The 27361-nt window shown below is 40.6% G+C and overlaps 1 protein-coding gene across 3 annotated transcripts; it reads right to left on the reverse strand.

Annotated features, from left to right (window-relative positions):
• Positions 1 to 27361, reverse strand: LOC311037193 (hexokinase-1). Of its 3 annotated transcripts, XM_084046311.1 has the most exons (20): positions 27234 to 27361; positions 26800 to 26988; positions 23696 to 23858; positions 18887 to 19035; positions 17533 to 17652; positions 16834 to 16929; positions 16538 to 16637; positions 15378 to 15561; positions 13467 to 13622; positions 12768 to 13001; positions 11297 to 11601; positions 10431 to 10579; positions 9799 to 9918; positions 9352 to 9447; positions 8515 to 8526; positions 7630 to 7729; positions 6078 to 6261; positions 5407 to 5562; positions 3788 to 4021; positions 1 to 2134 (listed from the first exon to the last, which is right to left on the reverse strand). In XM_084046311.1, exons 2-20 carry the CDS (start codon positions 26860 to 26862, stop codon positions 1984 to 1986), a joined length of 2772 nt encoding a protein of 923 aa, XP_083902437.1. In that variant the 5' UTR covers positions 26863 to 26988; positions 27234 to 27361; the 3' UTR covers positions 1 to 1983. The 3 variants fall into 3 exon arrangements, with proteins under 3 accessions (XP_083902437.1, XP_083902439.1, XP_083902438.1); XM_084046313.1 differs by lacking the exon at positions 8515 to 8526; XM_084046312.1 differs by lacking the exon at positions 8515 to 8526 and having other exon boundaries at positions 9340 to 9447.

Below are 27361 nucleotides of genomic sequence, written 5' to 3' on the forward strand. Positions count from 1 at the left end.
TTTACTGCACAACAAAATATAATTTAATGAATTCACGTGTCACTGTTTTAGCACAGATCTGTAATTGATGTACAAAATAAATGAAAGAGAGAGAGAGAGAGAGAGAGAGAGAGAGAGAGAGAGAGAGAGAGAGAGAGAGTGAGAGAGAGAAATGATCCAGAACTCCAATTTGTGTCAATGTAATAAGGCATGCAGTCAGTCTCCATACAACTTGGGACATTGAAAGCTACAGGTCAAAACACAATAGGACAAACGTGTCACTCGGCCACAAATACACACAAAAGCGCTCTTGGTATCCACTCTTCTTGGAGCCCAATTAACATTTTATTCTTTGTGGCTTACAATGCTCAGAGGTGATCTTATCAACACAACACCTATAATAGTTCACAAAATGGTAACGAGAAGATAAGCTATAACACTTGAACTACCAGGGGCTCATTCAAACCCTTTCAACTCTTCATGAAAACGGTATGGTGCAGGTGAAACACTTTAATATATGAGTAACTGTTGGACATGTACACAGAAAAGGATTAGTAGCCTAGTATAACGTGAGTGTTTGGTACATAAAATGAGGGTTTGTTCTAACCCATTTAGACCTGTTGAGACCTATTCTAAAAACACCACCACCAACAGGTTTCTGAAAAACGTATGTTATATATCGTCTCTGTCGGGTGGAAACCTCATATGTCCAAAACTGTTACTTTTCAGGATTCAAATAAAAAATGACAAAAGTAGCAGATCTACAAGCTCAAAACGTGTCACTTTGCGCCGCGTTTCGAGCTTGTGGATCTGCTACTTTTGATGCTTTTATGTGACACTGTAGTATGATCCAAGGGCGTTAATTCATGAAAAAACTAAAAGTTAAAACATGGAGATTAAGGCTGCAACAACTAATCGATTAATCGATTAATAATCGATTACTAAATTAGTTGCCAACTAATTTGATAATCGATTAATCGATAATCGATTAATCGATAATGGAATGTAATTAATTCAATGTAAAATTGGCTATTTTATCCAAAATGTTAAAAAAAAATAAAAAATTGGAAAGTGTTTAAGTAAATTAAAGTATACATGATTAGAACATGCTTAAATATTCGACAATTAAGGTCTAATATTTCTACAAAACTACAAATTGTCTTTATTTTTAGATAAAACATGCCTTAAACTTCAAAATTATAAGGTAATTGCTTAATAAGTGCGATAATCCGATTAATCGATTAATCGTTTAAATAATCGCCCGATTCATCGATTATGGAATTAATCGTTAGTTGCAGCCTTAATGGAGATAAGAGGTTTCCCGCCCCGACAGCAACGATATATGGTAACAACTAAAATGACACAGATGCTTTCCCGGATTTAAAGGTATGACAACGTGTAGGCTTTCCAGGTCTAAATGGGTTTAACAGCCGTGACTCTTGCATTCAACCCTATGCAGGGAGCCCTTCTGGAGCTGGTAAAAAGCTGTTACAGTAACTGCAAAAAAGCATTTTGAAGTGCATTCAGAAGTTTCACTAAAACTGGTATTCTAACCCGGATATAAAAAGTACAGGGATTGTTGTTTGTCCGTGGTGCAAATACTGTAATGACCTCTGGGATTTAAAGTGGCCTATATAAATACAATTTTCTATATTTCCCTCCCATATAAAAATAAAATTAGCAAACACACAAATATTGCACACCTACTGTAAGGAGTTGAGATGCTTATATCAGATTACTGACAACAGGCTACCAAGGAAAATGTACAAACTTGGAAATAATAATAAACCTTCCGTCGCGGTATAAATAAATATTTAGACATTGAATTTTAATTCCCTAATGCGTATAGAGTCTCTCTCTGGCGTGGTGGAGGGAGGGGCCAGCAGGTGGAGCAGAGGATGGAGTCACGGCTGCCAATGGGACATGGAGAGAGGTGGTGTTAAAGGTGGGGGGAGGTGGTGGAGGTGGAGCAGCTGCTCATTTCGGGGTGGATGGAGCGTTGCCTCAGTGTTGCAGGGCCTCCTGCTCTCTCTGGCGACAGCCGACGGCGGTGATGAGGGCGGCCCCCTTGCCACTGCCATCCTCTGATAGTAGGAAAGTGACGTCACATTTGGGGGCCAGGTCCTTCACTGTCTGGTGGAATATCCGAGAGAAGCTGTGAGGAAGTAGGGAACAGAAAAATGTGATCAGGAGACAGTGTTACACCCGGAATCCGATGTTGCAGAGACTTTGGTCTCGCCAACATCTTATCCACTATAACCTAAAGGGGAATTCCCCCTTGGCCGGGGGAGATATTAGGCTTTCGGTCATCAGGCAGAGACTCTGAGCCACTACTGCTACAACAGTTCCCAACTGAACTAATCAAACGAGACAGATATATAATTGATACACTTTATATTAGATATACACGTATAATACTATATTAATAATATGTCATAAGTTTATGATCTCACATACACAGTAGTGTCAAAAACAGAGGCCAGCTTAAGTTAACTGTTGTAAATCTTTCACTGTCGATCGATTGTATATTGCTCATTATATTCACTGTAGATTGATTACATTCAAATTTCAAGATTCTTTATTACGTCTTGTGTAATGTGTAATGTGTACAGGTACAAAAAGAATAAAACGTTTTTTGTTCGGCTCCTCTGACATTGTAGCAGCATAGTTATAAACAATAATGAGAGGGGGGAAACAAGCTGGCTGACACTAGGCTACAGTACATATATCAGCCTCACATAATATCCACTGATAGTCTGAAGTCTTAATTTATGTATATCCATTCATGGACTACAGATTGTTTGCCCGTATTACTGGAGATAGACTTTACATGATGCTTATGCCTGTATTTATCTATTAATAGTTCATAAGTTAAGCTAACCTATGTCAGTCCAAGTGCAGATGGTCGGGCCAGACTTTTAGTCTTTTATATTGTTATCTTATCTATAAGCCTTAGTTTGCCCTGGGTGAGGGGAGTTATAAAAAGACAGACAGATTAGCTACTGATATTAACCCTAGGGCTCTTCGCCTACACAGCTTGGACAGGTTTATAGGCCCTGAGCTATATAACCTCTGGCAACGATAAATGCAGAGTTGATAATCTATATTACTCGAAGACATTAAGCGAGCCCTTTCATCCCTTAATGTTCTTGTTTTTCTTTGCAGTTTCTGTGAGCAGTGTATAGTGGTAACAAAAACTGCACAAAAAAAATCAAGGCATCAAAGTATGGCATATCAAAGTGTTCCCTTGATTCTTTTGAGCAGTTTTGATTCATTACTATTGCAGGTTATACAATCATTGTTTCTCTACTCACGTAAAATCAGTGACTTTACCCCACTGTAAAATGGGTGAATGTTTAGTCAAATTGGGACATGTTTTGATTATTAGATAAAATGCCATCTCAGAAGATGCAATTTTTCTTTCTGCTCCTATAATTCACTAGGAAGGCTTGTTTCTTCTCGAGAAGTTCTCAAGGCTATTGCCCCTAGAGGCAGAGGCAAGAATGGCTGTAATGTTTTATGTCTGACTCTGTAACTGCCATTGTGGTCAGCAATCTGTGGTGTTTTTGAGTTGGTGCGTCGGCAATATCTAGATGTTGAAGGACTTACTTAGTTGATGCATTGATTATTACTACAGTACTATAAGACATGGAGATAAGGTTGAAAAACTGTGGAGTATTCCGTTTTATCAAATTTGAAATGTGATCCCCCTCTCCTCAGCATAGCTTGAAAAGTAACATAAAAAATGATGTGTACGTCACGTCACTCTTTTATAAAGCTCTTCTGTTTTCCTCTTTCAGTCACTTACTGTGGATGCAGTTTGTAGAGAGTGCCGTCCACACCCACAGTGATGTCCAGATGGTCCAGTCCTCTGTTCTCACGGATCTTGTCCACTACGGCAGCCATTCCGGCTCCACAGATCTGTGCTGCACGGTGGGACACGGTACCACACACCTCTTTGACGATAATACTGTCGTCACACGTGCTGTCCAAGCCCAGCTGCTGCAAGATAGCCCTGACCTGAAGCAGAGCCAGACGGTCGCTGTGGAGGAGAGAGAGCGAGCGGGTCCAAAGGTCACATAACAGTATGAGGGTCACCAGAAACCCTACAGCTGTCGAGGCTAAGGTAGACTTTCACATTGTTGTTTTTTTAACCACTTGAAGGTAGAGCCTGACCGATGCCAGATTTGTAGGACCGATCCCGACAGAGTCCCGGACAACAGATTACCAATGTTTTGGTAGAAGAAAAAAAATCAAACGAAACTTGAAAAAAGTTAACTATACTGACATGCCCAAAATAGTGATGCCAGGTTGTAAGTGGTTAAACATCGGGACATATCGGCTGCATGATTGCCGATAAAGTCAAATAATGGCCAAACCGATAATCGGTCTGACTCTACTTAAAGGAAGGGGGAAATGACTTATCCGCATTCAACCAGCAGATGGCTTGCTCAGATGTGCGCTCGCCTTGGTTGGGAGCTGTTAGGGGTTAATGGGGGATGGAAATCCGTGGCTGATTTTGTGTAGTTTGTTTTCCAGTTCAGGTTAAAATACTAGCCATGTACTGCTTATACACTGTGATGTAAGCCAGTGGCTGCATTTAATAAAATAATGGGCGTGTTACATTTAGGTGTGTGAATGTGCATGCATGCATTGACCATTGGCTTAACCCATGGCTCTGGGCCTCTAAAACACCCATTATAAATGTGTTTAGCTGCTGCTGCCTTGCTTACTAGCCTGCCAAACTACCAATCAGCCTAGGGTTTCATGCCCTCGCTCATGCGCAACTTACTCAACACTTAGATGGGTGAGCCAAGAGTCAAACCGCTGACCTTCTGAGTACTACACGGCCCCTCTACCCACTCAGCTACGGCTGCCCTATTTTATAGTTCATCATACAACGGTGTTGCACAAATAATTTTTTGCAGCAACGTTAGTATGTACAATGAAGTATAAAATATATTTTTGAGAAGAAATATTTTAGGAGGTTTTACTTTTTAACTATAATGATATGTCCAAAATAGGGATGCCAGGTTGAAGGTGGTTAAACTGGTTGATTCAGGGCCGCTTCTCCCTACACACGACGCAGGTTGCGTGGGGCCCCGCCTACCCGCCGATCAAAGAGGCCCCCTCTCCGCCCCCTCCCTTCAGCAGAAAATAACGTGCATTACTGCGTTCACATCAGCGCAGGCTGCGCAGCACACTAAAACCGAAAAAAAGTAACTTTATCCGCGGGAAACCCGAAAAAAATCGTGCACCGAAAAAAAACGCGCGCGCGAGGGACACATGCACGCGTGCGTGTCCCGTATCCTGCGTAGGGCCCCTGTGGAGTCTAAAGCGCCACTGGGTTGATTTACTGTTGTTTTGCAATGGCAGCATATTCTTGAATGTTCATGGTGATGGTGCAGTGTGAATTGAAGCACTCACCTCTCTATCTGGGACAAGAACTTGGTCTCAAAGATGCCCCTGGTCTTAAGTGTCTCAGATATCTGTCCGCGGAACAGGAAACCACGCTTGGTGAAGTCAAGCAGAACGTTCCTGACGATCTCTCCCAGGTACATACCACTGCACATCTTCTCATACCTAAACATAGGAGAAAGAGAAAAGTCTGATTTGTGAATAAGTGAGGTATTGTAAATGCAAGAATTCATAATCTGTAGTTGTGGAAAAAAGTTGCGATAGAAATAATATTTGTGACAAATAGTTGGCTTTAATTTTAATATTTAATTTCTTTATCTTTATGGGTATAGGTCCACAACATATGGTCTCTTTTGGGCAGAAGTACTACTTCGTCATACTAGAGTGTAGCGTAAATGAAGTAGCGTAAATGGCGTTGTGAACTTGTAGAAACAGCAATTTTAGCTATTTTTGATACACTTTTAAAGTGAAAGTGGTTAAATGTGTCTGTGTTTTTTATAAATATCTATCAAATGAAAAGGATTAAAAAGAACTTGTAACTGGATCCATTGGAACACAGGTTATATTTTTCCATTTTCTGAAAAGTTATGGTTTTGGACATACAAGGTTTCTGCATGACTGCTACGATACAGCAAATGAAGAGCAATAAAATGTCCAGCAGCGGCGAGATTTCCCTCTACCTTTGTTTGCCCTCGTTGAGCGAGTTTTCGTCCACCGAACGGTCATACTCTGTCCTGATGTCGTCCAGGCAGCCGTTATCACCGAACGCCCCCCACTCCATGTTGACACACATGCGGCCCTCGTTTCCCTCCACTGTTTCTATGTTCTTCAGCTCCTCCATGTAACACGCATTGCTGCCAGTCCCTGAGAGATGGACAGCACATTACAACACAAGAATCAGAAACTACATACAGTAGTTACATTGGTGTTATAAATGTTGCCGTCACGTTTTTGCCACGTTTGATTGGACATACAATTCCTAAAACTTTAATGATTATTAGTGCTTTTTCCCCCTTTTTTCCCCCTTTTTATGATAATAATAACTAGAGGTTTGGGCCGCCTCGCGGCCCTCACATCTAGGCCCGATCAGAAAAAGGATGCTGCGGCCAGAAAGAAGGAAAGATGCTGTGGCTAAAATTTTAAGATGTAGTAGGAAATGTAGTTTTATATTAACCCTACAATATGTAAGTACATTGAAGGCGGGAAAAGAAGCCTATATTATAGCCAGAGCTCTGATCAACAGTCTGGGGCAAGTTTCGGGGCAAATGGAGTGATCGTGTGTTGAGCAACCCCGGACATATTTTGGAGGTCATTTCAACTAAAGTAGTAGGATAATTATAATTATAATGTTTATATAGCTCCTTACACCTTTCCAAAACAGAGTTTACTAAATGGCATAATGTGCTAAAAATACAATAAGAGACGCAGTTAAACAGGATAAATGCAACAAAGCAAGAAATGCAAATTATTTCACGTCTAAAATCTATGAACCACTTAAAGGTAGGGTAAGTGATTTGCTTTGGTTAAAATAAGCGTTAAATAGCTCTATATTCTGATAGTACTCATTGCTATAGAGTGTTTGTTCAGTATTAGGAGTCTTCTTGTCTCTCCACCTCTTTATAAAACAGAAAATGCATTTTCGTTTCAGTTTCAGTTTCATTTCCAATTTTTTCCAACCAGGACAGAGAACTCAATCAGGATACAGATTAAACAAGTGAATTTGGAAGTGATGACACTATGAAATGAGCTGATAAAATTTGAACTGGAACACTATACAAATTAAGCTTAAAAATGGGTACTTTCTCCTGATTGGCTGAGATTTTGACACCTACCGAAAAATGTATTTTCTGTTTATTAAAGAGCTGGAGAGACAGGGAGACTCCTGTTACTGAACAAACACTCTATAGCAATGATTACTATCAGAATATAGTATTTTAACCTTTTAACAAAATACTTTTTGTTTCAACCCAAAAATATCACTTACCCTACCTTTAAACCCTATATATATTACATTCATGTATGACGAATAGCGAAAATAGACGATCTAGAGGCTTGTGGCTCTGCTACAAGCTCATAGATCTGTGAACTTATTAGATCTGCTATTTTCACTATTTTAGAAACATTTTAAATTCTTTGAAAATTATTGAACATTTCCACCTATAAGGACATGCCCAATATAGGGACGCCAGGTTGAAAGTAATTAAAAAGGTCCAGAAGCAGTGACGAGCATACCTGCAATAAGTCCCACCTCACAAGTGGGTTCCTCGTATGCACAGGTCATCATTGTCCCTACTGTGTCATTCACTATGGCCACCACGTCTAGCTCAAACTCCTGTTGACAGAAACAGCACAAGGTGACTTATAGTTCTAGGCTAAAATGTAATCACAGGGTGGTGTTAGATCATCTCTCACCTTCCAATAAAAATCATGCATTATTATATAATCTGTTAAAAGTCAAAGTTAATGCGTTAAATCTCAATGCAGTGAATATAATGTATTTTGTGGGTGTTTTGAGATTTGACCAAATCACTTATTCGGTCAAATTTACAAAAAAAATATGTTTTTGCATTCTATTGTTAACTGTTCATTTACTGTTTTTTTTATTCTTTGAAAAGGTTTCACCTAAAATGAAACTTCCATATTAGGTATGGCATGCATGCTGAATATTTCTTTTTTCCCCCAGTTGTCCACTCCAAAAGTTAATAATATTTGAACACACATGTTATACGCATGATTAATTGAAAGAATGATTGAATAATTAATGAAATAATGAATAACAAAAATGTAATTCGATGGCTGGTTTAGTTGGAGAATGGTCAGTCAGATATGGTAACCTTTCACAGCAAGCAAATTGCAATTCACTCACAAACCCTTTTCACAATAGGCAGCAAAGTCATCATTTCACTAACTGGTTCAAATACTTGCACAAAACAAAGTATTGAATTGTGTTTTCAAAATGCTTTGGGATTTTTAACATGAGAATAACAACGCAACACACCAATCACACTCGACATAGGCAATTGTCCTGATTTCATCACATGCTATTATAATAATCCACACATTGCATTTCGACTTCGCTTTACCTTTAGCTTAAACTGTAATTCACTTAATACTTACTGGCTCATCGATCTAAAAGGGGGAAATCAAATATAGAACTTGAAAAATGATGGCTTGATTATGAATAAGGTGAACCCCTCAGGTAGAACAAGAAAACAGAGATTGATGACAGATCAAGATTTTATATGATGAGGGACAGATCAGTTGTTCATAATGGCATGTGAATGTAAGGTATAGACCTAGCGCCCCTATTCTGGGCATGTCATAATAGGCAAACATTAGCTGAAAACAAATCTGTCAAGACAGATTCTGTCAGCACCACTGCCCTAACATGTAGTGTTGTTGTTAGCAGGAATAAACACTGAAGCACCTGGTAGGAAGTGGGCTAAGAAAGGGGACGAGCCTTTCTTAGGACGTGGTTCCCCCAGAGTCAAAAACAACGGAAAAATAAATATTCATTAAATTCATTGGCTGAAATCAGGCAAACAGTCGACAAAAATGGCCTATCTACAAGTTCGACTACTACTGCTATTTGACATGCAACCTGGTATATAGGGGCTAAGTGGTTAAAGTCTGGCCAGGGCTAACCTTGGAGAATAGCCTGTATTATGGGACCCATACACCCATAGCCTGCATTTGTAATCATATGTTAGAATATGTGAAGCCTAATACTTCAAGAGGTGCGCCACTGTACAGTATATAGTGCTTCATCAGTTTACAGGGTGTAATGAAATGCAATGTGTCATTTCGGTAATGATTAAAGGATAAAAACGGGTGAAGACAACGGTTAGTTATGCTGAAAACTAATCTCTCGAGACAGATTCTACTGTTAGCAGAATCTGTCAGCAACTGCATCAACTTGATGCAGTTGAGTGTTCAATGAACACTCAAGGTTACCTCTTTCCTCTTGATTCCCTCTCGTAGAAGATCCACCACATCCTCACCCTCACAGTCAGTGGCTTTGAAGCCTTTGGTCCAGTTTACAAGAATACCCTGTAGAATGTAAAACACTATGATTATATATGATATATATATGATAGAATGCCAAGTAGTCAACACTTCAACTTAACCCATTTGATAATCATATCAATTATGCTAATGTCTTACTCATAAGTCATTTGATTAACGCTTTTGATGCAGAGAAAGGCAACACATCACAATTGCACGATTACTTACTTAATTAAATTAAATCGTCTAGTTCGATTAACTGTCACACCTCTACACTGGTGCCAGCTACATTTCTTTGGAGCTCCCGGCCAATAAACCGGAGGTACCACTGCTTGTCTGCTTCAAGAATATTTGGGAACAGTTGTTATAGTGCGTATATTAGACTTAAAATCTTACTGCATCAAGGCTTTTCTGGTGACAGGGGAAAGAGAAGGTGAATCCCAGGGGCAGACGTGCACTCTTCATACCCATGTAGTCCAGGAAGTCGGAGATGCAGTACACTATGTGGTCAAAGAGCTGGGAAGACACAGCGAGAGCTTTCTTAATTGGTTTTAGTAACTAGAGAACAAAAGTGCTACATCACGTGTGCTGAAACAAATGTAACCGTCATCAGCTGTGCCAACACTGTACAATACATGTTTATGGTGAGGAGAAATATTTATATGTGAAGAGGTGGATTTTCATAATTTTTGGAGGACTCAAATACATTAGCTCCATTGATTATGGATGACAGTCTCACGGTATAACTGTGGTCCTGTATAGCTCAAAGGGTAGTCACTTGTTCAGTTCCAATTGGTGCTACCCATACTAAAATTGCATACTGTGTGCATTTTGAGCATGCAGTATGCATTATTAGAAACAACACATTCATATTTAGGAATATGACTATAACCCTGATAGTTATGCTACAGTGCAACAACAATCTGTAGCACAGCTGAAAGACACTGCAGGAGTGTTATGTATTGCAAACATAATCAGGAAAAGTGGTACTGTACAGTAGGTCCAAAGAGAGTGAGATCCTTAATTACCTCCTCTCCTGTTCCCTGCATGACTTCTATGGGAATGGCGTAGATCTTGTTATGCATCTCTACCGTTCGCTTCTTCCCACTGCGGATCTTTACCAAAAGAACACGGAAGTTTGTCCCGCCCAGATCCAGAGCAAGGAAATCACCATTCTCTGTGACACGAGAAAAGTTTTGTTGGTTAAAAGAAATTGTACATAGGGAGTAGATTGTTGATGTCAGGCAGAACCCTTGTATGTCCATATTCTAGGTTTTTGTGTTTTTCCCCCGTATATTAATGCCTTAGTTTGTCTTATGACAGTCGCACAAAAGTAGCGAATATAGCCGATCTACCAGCTCATAGGCTTATACAGTAGATCTGCTATTATCGCTATTCTGTGGGTTTAATAAATATTCAACCAATGGACAGTATTAACAAGAGCGTGTGACTAAATAATACAATGTTTTCCAGTGGAACACAGGATCTTTTTTTGTTTTGTTTTCAACATGCAAGATTTCCGCCTGGCAGTGACAATATTCACGTTCATATTTGGATTGCGTGTTGTTTTTGTTGAAACAAACTCAAAATCATTTGATCAAAGTTTGGTCAGAGACCATAACTATAGATAGGAAATCCAGGTGCAGGTTGGATTTGAATTAGAATTGAAGTAAAATGATAAAATATTAATATTTATTGATGATATTTGTGTCATGATTTATAGATTCTTAAAAAGGGCTTATCATCCTATAGCATAGCCCTGCTTGTCAGCCACTGTACACACACTCGTATTCTTTGTAATATGAAATTTAAACCCGAAAGCTTAATCTAACCTTGTGAAAAATTATAACCTCCCTCCCACTACTGGCCTCAACCTCTCTCCGTTTTTCATCACCTGATCCATCGGGTGTACTTCGGACGTAGGTAGGCAACATTTTGACCGTGGCTTCCTCGTGCGTGTCCTTCCCCAGCCCCCTCTCAATCTCCGTCCTCATCCTTTTCTTCACCTCTAACAACTGATCCTTGGTCAATCGGAACATGTCCAGGGTCTGTTCGATCTGGCGAGCCTGGTCGGCCAGACGGTATGCCACCGCCGTCACCATGGCAGCCCCCTTGGCACTCCCACTCTCTGACAGCAGGAAGCGTACGTCAGATTCTGGTACCAAGCGCCTCACTGTCTTGTGGAGACGCCGGGCATATCTGTTGAGAATGGAGATGTGGTCGTTTTGAGTCTGAACATTCACACATTCAGCCATATATCATACATAAACATGGACCATTTTACCATTAGATTTCACATACGTGTACATTTTATCATGTAGTCATTAAAACATTATGTTGGAAATGTCTCCAATGTTTATTTTGATGTATGCTACACACATGATTAATTGAAAGAATGATTGACAAAAATGGACTTCAATGGGCTTCAGACGCACACACAGAGCCACAGAGCTTTGTAGAATTATAGGATGATACTTACTGGCTCATCGATCTAAAAGGGTAAAATCAAATATAGAATTGAAAAATGATGGCTTGATTATGAATAAGGTGAACCCCTCAGGTGAAACAAGAAAACTGAGATTGATGATAGATCAAGGTTTGATATGATGAGGGACAGATCAGTTGTTCACAATAGCATGTGAATGGAAGATATAGGCCTAGTGCCCCTATTCTGGGCATGTCATAATAGGCAAACATTAGCTGAAAACTAATCTCTCAGTCAGCACCACTGCCCTTAACATGTAGTGTTGTTGTTTCTTCACAAAAAAGGAGGTTGTGCCCCTAGAGGTGCCCCCCAGTTGCCTATTGCAATTCATGAATTAATACTCTTTGGTGTATAATGTGTTCCTATTAATGCCACGTTACCAGTATGATTATAGTTAATAGTTAACTAAGTAGGATCACAAATAGAGGGGCTCAGCTTTAGTGATCCTTCACAAGGATTCTTCCTTTTGTTTTCTTCTAAATGTGGGTCTATAAAGCCCTTTGAGACTGTAACAGTGATTATAGGGCTATACACTTAAAGTTGACTTAAGCTGTCTCGAGGAGATTTTAAGTCTCTGAAAGTCTGGCTATGCAAGACTAAAGTTGCAGAGATCTGCATCTACTTTCTTAGGCAGAGCAGGGCGGAGGTATCGAAACGTCTGGATATGTGAGACTGCAAGTTGATTTTCTTACTGTACTGAAATTAATGGAATTGAATGGCTTCCCCAAAAACAACTGTGGAATGCTTTGGAAAATGGTTGGCAGTAATGTCAAGATGTGAGTGATAGTCAATAAACTAAATACTCCAGATTGTCTTTAAAAATCAATTGAGATGCAGAGAAGTGCATTCATGAATCCAGGATGCCACTGGAAATACTTACTGAGGGTGCATCTTATAGAGAGATCCATCAATGCCCACGGTAGTGCGGAGGCGTGCAACTCCCTTGTTGTCTTTTAGTCGGGTGAGGATTCCACCAAGTGTTGAAGCAATGAGATTTGCTGAGCGGAAAGATACAATGGTGCACACATGCTGCACAGCCTGGCAGTCCTCGTCCGAAGGCTCCACTCCTAGCCTGGTCAGGATCTCCATGGTCTTTTTTAAGCCCTCCTTGCTCCTAAAATGGAAATAATTTACTGAAAGTAAGCAGAGCTGTTTTCAAGTCTTTCGGTGCAAGTACAAGTCGAGTCTTGAGAGCTGATTTTCGCAACTTAAGTCTGAGTTGAGTAAGTTTCAGTGTTAAGTCTACAATATCCATGCCAGTTTGGCAGTGCTTAGCCAGTTATCACAGTTTATCCAAAAAATATGCTACAGAAAGGCAGATCTTTGTACAGAACAGTACACTAAACTAGGCGTGTTCTTTAATAAGCGACTGCTCTGGGATTTTTACCACATCAAATCTGAATTAGTTTTTGCTTTGAAGTCTTGAGTCAAGTCAAATCTTAAAAGTACAAGTGCTGATTCTTTTTTCTGACTGAAGTCCAAATCTCAAGTCTAACCGCAATTAAATGAAGTACTTTGTATAAGTTATATACATAACTAATGCATACTTTATTTCAACTTCATAGCCAGGATTTCTTACTTTTCAATTGCTGAAACATGCTTTGTTTCAATCTTTCCTTTTGTCAGGAGTTCAGGGGTTATCCGTCCCTCGAACAGCAGTCCCTCTTTGGCCATCTTGACCAGGATGAGTCGAACAAGTTCTCCCATGTACATACCGCTGGCCATCTTCTCGAACCTGATCCCACAGCAAAAGAAGGTTTTGAGAAAGGCAGAGTTTGCTGTAGTAGAAAAAATCACACCCTGTGTGAAGGAAGCGGTGCCTTTGGGGCGGGGCTTAACTCATTTCAGTTCGTCCCTATTGGTGGTCTGAGTCGACTTACCAAATTTGTACTTGGTAGCATGCTGCAAACTGGAATGATGGCTGTTTAAAGCCCAGCCAATGGGCAGACAGAGGGGGCGGGGCTTAAGTAATTACAGTTCGTCCCTATTGCTGGTTTTAGTCCATGTACAAAATGTGTACTCCGTAGCATGCTGCGAACTTGAGTTATGGCTGTTTGAAGGCCAGCCAATGGGAAGACAGAGGGGGCGGGGCTTCAGCAATTCATGCTGGTCCCTATTGGTGGTCTAAGTCCACATACCAAATGTGGACTTGGTGGCATGCTGCAAACTGGAGTTATAGCTGTTTAAAATCCTGTGCTCATCCCGTGCTCATAAGGGCGCTGGGGGTCCCTGGACCCCTTTTTGATAACGTCAGCAAGTCATGCGCCTCGCTATTGGTGGTGTAAGTCCACATACCAAATTTGGACTTGGTGGCAGGCTTCAAACTGGAGTTATAGCTGTTTAAAATCCCGTGCCCTAAACGGGCGGACGGACATAGCATACGCGGGGGGTCCCTGGACCCCGCTTTGATAACTTCAGCAATTCATGCTCGTCCCTATTGGTGGTGTAAGTCCACATACCAAATTTGGACTTGGTGGCAGGCTTCAAACTGGAGTTATAGCTGTTTAAAATCCCGTGCCCTAAACGGGCGGACTGACATAGCATACGCGGGGGGTCCCTGGACCCCGCTTTGATAACTTCAGCAATTCATGCTCGTCCCTATTGGTGGTGTAAGTCCACATACCAAATTTGGACTTGGTGGCAGGCTTCAAACTGGAGTTATAGCTGTTTAAAATCCCGTGCCCTAAACGGGCGGACGGACATAACATACGCGGGGGGTCCCTGGACCCCTCTTTGCTAACTTCAGCAAGTCATGCTCGTCCCTATTGGTGGTCTAAGTCCACATACCATATTTGGACTTGGTGGCATGCTGCAATCTGGAGTTATAGCTGTGTAAAATCCCGTGCTCATCATCCCGTGCTGATACGGACGGACGGACATACGGACAAAGTCAAGCTTAGAGCGGTTGGCACCGCTAAAAAAAGAATTCAGTAACGTCCTGCTTCACAATCACACAGACAGACACACACACACACACACACACACATTCAAACTTGGGAACTGCCCCGTACAACCACAGTCTTATAATAAGACTATACTGTTGGCTACTGTGCAGCTCCACTGGAGCAGTTGAGGGTTCAGTGCCTTGCTCAAGAGCATGTTCAGGGAATCAAACCGGTATCCTTTCAGCCACAAGCACACTCTTTTAACCTTTTAAGCCACCCCTGCCCCCAAAAATTCCCAGTGACAAAATTACAGCACTTGATGAACAAAGTTCATGACAGATGAAAAATGAATGCTACTGTAAACTATACTATTTGTTTTTATGTTTTTTTCTTTCTTACATCTATATATGATTATTCATCTTGTATAGCCATCTAGTGGTCATACTGAATTTGTCATCAAATTGCATTTGTTATCAAATTTTAGAATTCTATACCATTTTGAAGCCACATCCCATTCCTACATATAAACTGTTGTTTTACTGCATTATCAACAACCACAAACCCATCATTCCCAAAGTTTGTGCAAGCATTCCATGTGGTCTTACAGCTGTTTCCCTGGGTTGAGGGAGCCCCTGTCGATCTCCCGGTCAAACTCTGTGCGGATGTCCTCCAGGGAGCCGTCGTCCCCGAAAGCGCCCCACTCTGTGTTGATGCACATGCGGCCCTCGTCTCCCTCCACCAGGTCAATGTGACGCAGTTCCTCCATGTAGCAGGCGTTGGTTCCTGTACCTGGAAGGAGTCACAACAACAACAACATGACTCCTGAGCTACAAGAAGGTAAATCAGCAATTAGCTTATGCATGGCATTATGGCAGATTTTATTTCCTATGTAGTTGGCACTGTCACTGCTGGGGTTAGGGGGTTCAATTTCATGTGTAGCTCAAAGGCAGAACCATGGAATTAACTAGCCTCGCGTAGCCAGACTATATCACTGTGTGGGTATGAGTCTGGTGCTTCTATGAGGATGTTTTTTTTCCAAGGGGGCGCGATCAAAACAATGTCTCTGGACGCAATTGGTTAGACCTACAACCAACTACCAATCACAGTCTCCCATATTTGAATACTTGGCCCTGATTGGTCACCCCAGACTTCTGGAGCAGGAAATGGATTCACAATGGAGTGGTGCCAGGGTTGTTTTTTTTTGCACTGGCAGATTCATCTGGTCCCAGGCTAGGAATTAACCACTTTCAACCTAGTGTCCCTATTTTTGGGAATGTCATTATAGGCAAACATTTTCAAAAACTTTCAAATGGCGTGCGTGTGTGCGTGCGTGCGTGCATGTGTGTCTCGTTTTGTTTTCGCCGGCTAGGATGTCTGCACACAATTACATTTTCTAGTATTTGTCTTTTAGAAAAATGGTAACGTAGCCTTTGATCTGTATATGTCCTTTAATGACATGCTGCATACATTACATAGCCTACAGTCTCTGCATTTAACCCATTCTAACTATTTGGAGCAGTGGGCGCTATTAATACAGAGCCCGGGGAGGAGCAGTTAGGGTTAAGTGTCTTGCTAAGGGACACATACTGTAGATACACATTATGTACACATTAGATACATAGGTCCGGGGTTGATTTCCAGACCGACTCTCAACCCACTCAGCTATGGCCGCACCATTATGGTCTACGTATCTGGCTAATTTCCCTACACTATTTATCTGCCAGTGGTCCATGAGATAAATGTGGTCTTTGCTGTATTTGTTTACCTATGATGATGCCCACTTCACAGCGCTGATCATCAAAGCCACAGGTCATCATGGTACCGACTGTGTCATTAACGACCGCCATGATGTCTGCCTCATAGTCCTGAAACACACACACACACACACACACACACACACACACACACACACACACACACACGCACACGGCAAAGGATTTGAGTTACCTATTTTTGTTGAAGTCATTCAGTCAATCGATTGGATGTATTTGAATGTTTGACATTTTGCAAGAAAACTGTTCAAACTGGGCAGTGAACTAGTTAAGAAGAAACCAAACTCACCCCTCGTTTCTTGATTGCCTTGTTCAGAAGCTTGACGACATCCATGCCCTCCACACCACTGACTTTAAACTTCTTTGTCCATGTCACTAAGACAGCCTATAAAACAAACACTTTTATAGGGCCAGTCTCTTGGTTACAATTAGCCAAACTTGGCAACTCTGATATTTTTGTGTCGATTGATATTCTATCCACAGCACCATCCACTAGAATACACATTTAGTACACAATCACTAAAAGAGGACTTTAAAGAGGAAACCAACTTTGCTTTGAACTATTGGTTTACTGTTATGAATGTTAAGTCTGGAGCTCTTAAGGAAAACGCATTTGTATGACACCAGCAAATTGCACTGCAAGAAATATTTCAAAGAGAATGCACCGACAACTATGGTTCTTTAGATGTATTAGTGAAGAAGGTAATTCTACTCAGGAGGTGTTAAAAAAAGCAAAGTTGTACACAATATACTGTAGACTCCATATGTACAGTACTTGGGCAACATTTCAGGATCGAAAAACCCTATAAACGTCCAGTAAACATGTACTGTACACGTGGAGTTTGCAGTGTGCAGGCTCTTTTCTCTCCTTTTAGATGTATTATGCCTTTAGAAATATTAAATATTATTGCTGCTTCCATAAATTAAATAATCATTATGTTTTAATAAAAATATATGGAAACAGGACACTTTGCATTTCCATTTGTACCTCGTCCAGTTTGGACTGGATGCAGGGGAAGGAGAACGTAAATCCTACTGGGATCTTTTGGCCCTTGATCTTCTGCTTCTCCATGAAGTCTCCCAGACAGTCTGCCACATGGTCAAAGAGCTGGAGACATAAAAGGAACGTGTATTGTGCAAAGGACAAAGGGCACATACTGAACTGAACTATGTTTAACTTAGTTTGTCCCATACACATACATATACAAAATAGTTATTTTGTTAGTACTAAAAAGGAACAAAATCTGTCTCGGAACAAACAAATTGAGTACGGCTGCAACTCTGATATTTCTTAGAGAATATGTACTTTCAAGGACTGAGAAGCGCATGTTTTTTTTATGTAAAGTCTTAATGGTTTATATATCAAATAATCAACACGAACATTTTTTATTGATTTCCTATAATCGACTAAACTGATTAGCCCCATATACTTGACGATAATAGCCGATCTACAAGCACACAACACGTTGCATTGCGTTGACCATTGAGCTTGTAGATTGGCTATTTTCGAATATTATGAATAATATCAATTATTTTTTATAATGGATTAAATTGATTAGTTCAATTAACTGTTCCATTCAGCTACTCGTGTGATGATTGTTTATTTTCTGGAAGGCTTGGTAGAGCCTTGCTTGCCATTCAGTTGTAGAATAACAATAAACCCCTGCCATTAGCAATTCTTCCAATATATCACCTTACTTTTGTGGCCAGCTGTCCCAAAACGTTCCAATTTTCAGCGGCACTCTTAATTTTGTTATTCTATGTGGCACTCCTAACCGACAGTCTCTAGTGTGTTTGGCTCTCATGTTACTGTAGGACTGCCAGCTGCTGTTTTGGAGGTCAGTGCAGGTCAGTAGTGTCATGATGACGTCACTGTATCCTAGCAGTGGTTCTCAAACTTTTTAATTTAAAACGACCCCCAGCTTGGTATCCATTAGGGCCACAGACCCCTCTAACTCTGTTAGTGTACAAATGGAACCAAATGTACCCGTAAAGGTCCATTTGGTTCCGTTTGTACACTCTCAGAAGTTACAGACTTGTAAGGATCCATTTGGTTCCTACTTTCTTTCATTCATTTAGCTGGGGACCCCCTGGAACCCTCTCAAGGACCCCTGGGTGTCCCCGGAACCCGCGTTGAGAACCACTGCCTTATAGCTATTCGGATGTGTATAGAATGCAGACTAAAAACATGAAATGATTTGAAATGGAGAATATATTTGATGAATAAGATGATAAAAGATGTGTCCAAAATATAGCATCCCAGTTTTTAAATATTTTCTACTTGATATTAAAACTGAGCATGAGCTGAATAGGTTAAAAGCAAATGATAGTGCAGTGTTTACCCGTGTCCCGCTCCCATGGATGATGTCATCAGGGGTCTCATAGACCTGGCTCTCCATTTGAACCGGCTGCTTTTTGTCATCTGTCACCTTCACACGCAGGATCCGGAAGTTGGAGCCTCCCAGGTCCAGAGCTATGAAGTCACCCTTTTCTGTAAAATGGAAAATATGGTGACCCTAAAGCAGCAGTTAGGTTTTGAAGCTTGGCATACTTCAAAGTTTTATTTAGAGCAAATTACTTCAGTGCAGATTGCACCATTCCGTCACGGATCACACCTCCACCAATGCTATGCAATTTTCAAGAAGTGCTATTTCCATGTATCGGACCATTCAGCACCCCATTTTATTTGTTTGGGCCAATGCGATTTTATGAGAAGCTACACCCACCGCTACTTTGTTTTTTCAGTTCTTAATTTATCCCATGATGACCAACCTTTCCACATAGTTTCATGGTGTTTCCTGAATGTGTTTGGAAATTACATGCCATTTTTTCTCTGTTGCGGCATCACCAAACTTTTCACAAAGTTTAATGGAGATCCGATAATAACTTTTGGAAAAATATGGAAAGCAACATGTTGCCACTTTTACAAGGCTAACAATACTACCCTAATTGACACCTATTAATTGAGAGACATTCAAAAAATGTCAGCATGGAAATTGTTTGTATACTGTAATGGTAAAGACTGGTCATGTCATTAGAAAGCAGGTCTATTAAAGGTAAAAGTGGGTTCTGTTCTTTATGTAAACAATGACTTGAACAATGGCACCACACAACTAAATTAGAAACTTGTGCTGGGAACTTGAGATGTAACCTGTCTAAAACAAGAGAGATGTAATCTCAACATGATCTAATGACACACAGAACCTGGTTCTCTGTGTTTGTTAGGTCTCCAAAGTGAACACAGAGAACCAGTTAGTATACTGTAGCACTTTTATGTGAACCCAACTGAGACATCTACTGTATTCATGCCAGGCTCTAAGGTAGAATGTCACTCCAGGCAAGGAGCTAAAATGTAAACGGATCCTCCCTGGGCAGAAGTTGTTTCTTAAGTAACATCAGACATCATCAGATAAGGAGGCGGTTTCAGAAAACCTTTTCATTCAATAAAATGTTACTTGACATTCAATACTTGAATATTTACAAATTCAAGAATTAAATTAAAATAATCCCTGAGTGACGGGGTGCACCAGTAGCTGACCAGATAGTGTCAACCGCATACTGTAATTAGAATGTCCCCAGATTGAGTCCAGCTGGAGACCTGTGTTGCATCTCTTTCCCCCTCTCTGACCTTAGCGTGTTCCATCTCGAAACTATCTGACCTTAGTTCGTTCCATCTCTAAACTCTCTGACCGTAGTTCGTTCCATCTCTAAACTCCAATCTAAATAAAGCAAAAACTAAACTACAGAGATTGCATTACAAAGAGTGCATGCATGAACCAACACTATGAAGCTGTCAATATAGGCCATTTCCACCTTAGAGATGTGTAATTATGTCATTTTGCCCTTGATTGTGACCTTGTCGTTTTGGCCTTTTTTTTGTCCCAAATGTTAAAAACCTCTTCAGGGCAGCCGACTGACAATTCACATGAAATGTTATGAAAATCCACTGTCTGTTATTGAATTTTACTATGACCTTTTCAACGCAAAAGCGAATTCTCTCTTGAGGTTAGATTACTGATCACTACCATTACATTGTTCACAGACACAGACAGACGTTGTACATGATGTCATCTCATGGCACAATGTGATGTCACAGATGGCAAAAGATTACATCACTTGATCTAACACATCAAACCACATCTTTCTAAATCTCTTTGTTCCCAGATATGACCGATTATGTCATTTTCACCAAGACCCTCTCAACCAGCGTTGCCAGATTCTGTGAGAGAAACAAGCAACCAGGTCTAGGAAAACCAGCCCAAAAGAAGCGACTATGAGCCACATGAGCACTTTAACATATACATCAGCTATTTGAAAATAGCAGATCTACCGTACATCGCGACGCGTTGTGAGCTTGTAGATCGGCTATTTTCAAATACAATCTTGCGGGGAAATTATAATAAGCAGATCTGGCAACCCTGCTCTCAACCCAAAAGTTAATCTCTTCGTGGCAGCCTGGTGATCTGATCATTCCCTCAAAGTTCCATAAACATCCAGCCATCTGTTCTCCTGTTATTTATTTTATGACAGTTTTTGAAAATCTCTTTAAGGCTATTTTGTAAACATGTGTACAAGCTATAGTGTATGTGTTTATAGCTCACAAGACCTTTAGTGTAGATAATGACATACTATGGGCAAAAGCTTAGAGAAACTATACCAGTTAAGGCCACTGTATTGCTCCTTGCTACAGTCATGGTGTAGGCATTCAGTTGACACTCGTATAGAGAGAATTGTTCAGTGTCATGGTCAAGGACAATCTGGACCACATGGCTCTCAAACATGTGACCACATGCAAATCATACTTGTGACCTATTGGTACAGGAAGCGCTATCTAACCAGTGATGCTACCCTGGGGAAACTATGCGGTTCATTTGATAACACAATATTTGTGGTTAGTGTTTGCTATGCTACACTATATATACTAAGCTGCAGTGTTTGCTATGCTACGCCATAAACAAGCCCTCTGACCTGCCTGGAATGAAGTACGGTCCAGCTTTTATAATTAGCACTGTTTGGTCGCAGAAGAGCATCTATTTCATAGTCACCTTCACACCATAAGAATATAACTCTGCATTACTCTTAGATAGCGTTAATATTCTTAAATTGCAACACCATATTCCATATGTATGTACAGTATATAATGTTGTCTTCAGGTAAACGCATACTGTATGTACTCGGCTTTTGTTAGGTTCCATGATCCCTATGGTATTTATCATACCAGATCTAGTTCTTCCATGATCCCTATGGTGTTAGCTCGGGCCAAAGCCTCAACTCTGACCTTTGCTTGATTGCCCACTTACTTGTACTCATGTACCTCATGTCTAGTGGTGGCTATTTATAATGTGGAAGAAGCCTGTCGTTGGTCAGCAGACCTTTCTGTTTGCCTTGTTGAATCTCTTCATGTCTGACAATCGCTTGATGGTATTTCTATATACAAACACTTTACCAACAAGTACAGGCGATGCCAGGCAATGAATGTGAGAGCTGTTCAGTTTCTAGTTACTTTTTCATATCAAACAAAAATCATATCACAAAAAGATTTCTTTGGGTATTAAAAAAAGAGCAGATATACAAGCTCATAGCGCAGCACAGAGTGAGCTTGTAGATCTGCTATTTTTTTTTAAATAATAGTCATTGATAATGACTCTAGATTTGTATCTTGACCTGGTAAAATTGTTGAAGATGTTTTGATTGAAGGTTATTTTTTGTTTAAAAATGTAGCTGTACGGTAGCTCTTCTTCTAATGGAGGATGTTTCCTATTATATCAAATAAAAAAAGTCAAATTATCTTGAAAGTAGCCTACTATCTTATATTGTCTATTATCTTCTCTCTTCTCTGTCAATGTTGGCATGGTTCAGATTAACATGTACTGATATACTGCATAATGAAATGTAAACACCCACAGAAAGTATGATCTGTATTGATACAAAGTTCTCATTGAAAAAAATATATTTTAATTGAAGGTGAAATAAATGGTGTAATCTGTAACCACGCAATTCTAACTATAACTAACCCATCAAATCCACCATGTCCTTGATTCAAAGTCAAACTAGTATTGTATCCTATTTTATGATATTTGGAGTGAGAGAAAATTCAATTGTTTCTCAGTCTCCAGTGCATCGTCTGTATGTAACATAAATCCATAGATTACTATCGTAATGTTTGGCAGTGAGTCAATCTACTATCATAGTAGGAAATGAACAGAACACAACACAGAGTCATTGTTGAACTGTTCCCTTCCTCCAAAACAGTGGTTCAAGTTCACATACGGGGGCCACACACCAAAAGGTTCACATCACATAATGGCTCTGACGATTTGAACACCTCAGCACATTTTTGTAGGACAGATTGACAGGATAGGGCCGATGGAATGTACAACATAACAATGGCGTTTTTGCAATATAATGCTGCTCATTAATAATTTGCACAATTAAAGAACTTGAAGGCATACCCTAACATAAATAAATAAATGAAATAAATACAAATTGTTTTTTCTACATTGTTGGTTACATCCAATATGTTTTATTCGGTATGCTAGGCTCAGTAAGGAATAAATAATAATGATAATGATGACAATAATATTAATTATTATTATGAATGTGTCCCTTTTAGTTGTTGTTGGGGTATTGACCAAGTACATTTGCACATACCTGGAATTTGTCCAATGCATTTAACCCGTGCTCACTATTAGATTCGGTCTGTCTTTGCTCAAGGACACTTCGACACACTAAACCTAGGAAGACATGGTGATCGAACCATGAACTTTCCGGCCTCTCTATCTCCTGAGCCAATGCCGTCCCTGTGTATTTAGGAATGCTAGTAATGAGGCGTCTTTCCATTTACAGATTATAAAATGCCAATGCATGAGGCCTTTGATTATATGTGATGAATGCTTGAAGTAAAAAGACCACACACAATGTCTGAATGTCAGCATGCCTTTAAGCTGATGCTCAATAACATGTACACTTGTCACAAGCCAGCCCACTATTGAAAACAGGCAGCCATCATTTCTGAGGTAACCTGTATATTCTGTGAAGTATAGTGAATGTGACTAGTAGATTCTGGAAAGTGCCAGCTCTACTGAGGCCTGTACTGTACATAAACGGCTAACATATTAGTGTCTCTGTGTGATTGTTAATAAACACTGTACCTGATCCATCAGGGATGGACCTGACGAAGGTTGGCAGCATCTTGACCGTGGCGGTGGGGTTTGTGTCACGACCCAGTCCAGAATCCAGGTCCCTGCGGAACCTGCCCATGACGTCTCGCAGTGTCTCATCCGAGAAGCGCATGGAGTAGAGGTACTTGTCAATCTGAGGCACAATATAGGAGATATAGTTAGAGATTTGAGTCCACAGTGACTGGCAAAAAAGTACTTGAATTGCTTTCAGTTCACAACTCATTACAAACAACCAGTCATCCTATGTAGTTGTGTAAGTTAGAGTTGCAATTTAGAACAATTTAGCAACCATGTTAATGCGTTCGTGGAAAAACAGCTTTGTGTTACAGTACATAGGAGACAATGATTGTGCTGTGGAATTATTTTAAAGTCTCTGAAAGTGAGAACAATTTTGACATTTGCCTGTTCAGCTTCAGTCATGCAAAAAGGGACAAAGACACAATCGTTTAATACCAAACTTAATATTTAAGCCACCTGAAGATTCAACATGTGGAAATGTAGCGCTCCTCTGCACTGTGTTGCAAAAGATATTTTGGAGAGAATGATCGCAAAAGCAATGGGATGATCATATCTGTGTGCACTTCTATATCGAAGCTTGTTTAAAACTGTCCCTTACTCCTTTTGAAAGAGTATAGTGTTCAGTTTCAGTAGGCCTAATAATCAGCTCATAATGAAGCAGTTCTTTTAAAGAAATCTGCAGAATCACATAACAGATCTATAGTAAACCCTACTGGTGGAAACTGGTATTGCAATAGTATCTATCGGTTGATATGACCATGGACATAATGATATCAGACAAAATTCCATTATCGTGGATCCCTAATGAAGTGTGCATCTTTTATTTTCCCACATTCCTATCAAATAAACTAGCTGCTACAGTACAGTACCAACAGAAAAACTGCGTATGCACTACTGGTGCCAAGCCTAAAGCCCAAACATTCTTGTTGTGATATTAATAGTAACATTTCATTGTTCACTGTTGAATTTGCCATAGCTACAGCACTACGAAATTAAGGTGAGCATATTATGCTCTCATATTCCTGTTCCCATTGAAACGGGTATATCAGATGATGAGCACTACCTAAAGCTGCACTATGTAACTTTCCTCTTCTACCCCGTATTTGAACCCGGTTTCCTGCGCAAGTACTGAAAGTTTTACCATTGAGCTAATGGAGCTTGCCTGCTTGCTCAGAGGATAAATTGAATCTAAACCATAAGGTCAACATTTGTGTCAGAGTCATTTGTGTCTAGGTGTGACATGACCTTTGACACAATCTAAATGTCTCAATAGAAGAGCAGGGAGACAAAATACAACCACCCCAATTGTATGAGTTATATTGTGTTATCATACTCTACCATACAGATTGGACAAAATTACATTTTATGAACAAAAAAAAAGTTATATGGTGCTGCTTTAAAGCTTCACTATGTAATTTTGTCAGTGAATTCAATGATAATAGTTAGTATAATACAATATTGCTAACACAGCTGTGGTGGTTGTATTTGGTCTTCTTGCTCTTCTGTTGATCCTATGGTTGACCATTACTGGTTGACAAGTGGCTCTGCCTGAAGATCAAAATTAAATTTCTCCCCTGAGCAAGCAGGGCTCATTGGTAAAAACTTCAGCACTTGGGCGGATTCCAATCCCTTGTAGGACATGATAGTTAACAGAGAGCTGCATCAATGACAGAATAATTAGATTTCTGTTATCCATTAGAGCTGCATTATTCATCACAGTACAGTACCGTATTTATCATTGGCCAAACATTGATTTTTAATGAGATACAGGTTGTCTTGCCTTCAAGCCACAGCAGATAAATAGAACTGCACACAGCTTGATATATTTTGTCTCTGTATTGTCACATTTCTTTTCTAAACTTAATTACACAACTCAACCATGTACCGACAGTTGTTTAATGCCTTTAGTTAAAGAAATGCGACTTCTGGATAACAGTTTAAATTAAATAGTTTCCCTCAAACACAGTTTAAATATATAATAATGAAAATGAGAATATTTTTTATTTAAATATTTTTCTCAATAATTAATGTTTTCTTATTCATTAGATAAGAAATATTGACTCTGGCTACACAAGAGCCATCTTTGAATGGTAGTGTAGTGTATCCTACCCATGTTCGTTCCACTCCCACACTAGACAGCGGGAAAGGTGTGCGTGCTGTATCACACGCTGTATCACACGCTTTACCGCACACTGCACTGCAATATCACATGACATCACACATCTCATCACGTAGTCCATGTATGTACCGACTACCGAGCCCCCATGGGAGCATTCCTCAGGTTTCTCATCCTGTCCAATACCTGTGGGCCTGTTTCCTCGGAGGACTAGAGTCTATCTCTGTTCTGGATTTGATTGAGGGCAACATCTGCATCTTACTAACGAGTTTATACGCCGTCCTTTTGGCAGTGGTAACGAGGGGGGATCAATTTTGTGTTGCACTAACACCAAGAGCGGATGAAGAGGGATCTGTTAAACCATTTGTACAGCAGCATTGTACCATTTCGTACAGTGCAGGGTGGAAACTAAATACATTTTTTTTAAAGTAGGGAGAAAGAAAATAAATGAAAGAGAGAACGGCATTGGAGTGCATAGAGGATGAGTGTGATGAGAAGATGTGGAGCTCACGACTCCAGCCAGCAGCCTCTGGCTTGACACCTGTCTGCTTCAGCCTCCCCAGAAACACTCCTTAATGAGAGTCTGTCTCTACTGCATCCCTACCACCACCGCCGGCAACTCAACCTGCCACAGCCCTTTTTTCTCAAGGACATCCAGTACTGAACGTGATGAAAGCAAACAACAGTCGCTAACCCACTCAGCCAGACAAAAGCATCCAACAGTCAACAGGCATTCATCATTACGTCCTTCTAATTGTTACCCAACTGCTCCATCCGCCCCGCTCAGCCTCACTATACGCCCCACAGGCATATTCTCTTTTTATTGATTGATCACCATCAACCAGTGGCTCTGTCAGATGACCCTGGTTGTTACACAACAGCTACAAACTCAACACAGCCAGAGGACTGTTGGTGCACTCCGAAGCAAGCTTTCACTCACCTTTTTGAGTTGATCATCCTTCAACTCTGTGAAGTAGTAGGCCAGAAGCTGAGCCGCTATCATCCTGCCTGCACGTCCACCAGCCGGAGCTGTCAGCGACCACGGGTATAGTTAAGACAGTGGGAGGGGGGGAAACGAGGCGACGGAAGCCAGCTTGCTTCTGTCCACACCGGCTGATCCCTTTTTATCCTAAAGCACAGGAAAATATTATAGGCCTAACTATAAGCTGCACAGTGCTGAAGCAAGACAAACGTAAAAAGCAGGAGAGGTTGCGTGGACTGTGCCTGCTAGTCTGTGGCTGCGCACGCACACAGTCACACTCTCTCTCTCTCTTACACACACACACACACACACACACACACACACACACACACACACACCCCCACACACACACACACACACACATACACATACACAGAAGCACACACACTCACGCAGAGAGGCTGGGTCTGTCGTGTGTCTCCTCCTCAATGCCGCTAGCTCCCTGCTAGTTCTCGGGAGATGCACCAGTCCTGCACTGGAATGGTGGTTCACTCTGTCCTGCCCACACCACACGCCCTGA

This window comes from Gymnoscopelus microlampas, assembly GCF_963454915.1.
Source record: "Gymnoscopelus microlampas genome assembly, chromosome: 2".
In the NCBI taxonomy this organism is placed as follows: domain Eukaryota; kingdom Metazoa; phylum Chordata; class Actinopteri; order Myctophiformes; family Myctophidae; genus Gymnoscopelus; species Gymnoscopelus microlampas.

Excerpts from the sequence above, each read along its gene's own strand:
- LOC311037193 (XM_084046311.1), bottom strand. The coding sequence starts at position 26,862 with ATGATAGCGGCTCAGCTTCTGGCCTACTACTTCACAGAGTTGAAGGAT. Across the intron at positions 11,602-12,767 it reads CTCTATAAGATGCACCCTCA|ATATGCCCGGCGTCTCCACA; the intron begins GTAAGTATTTCC and ends CATTCTCAACAG. Across the intron at positions 2,135-3,787 it reads CTCTACAAACTGCATCCACA|CTTCTCTCGGATATTCCACC; the intron begins GTAAGTGACTGA and ends ACTTCCTCACAG.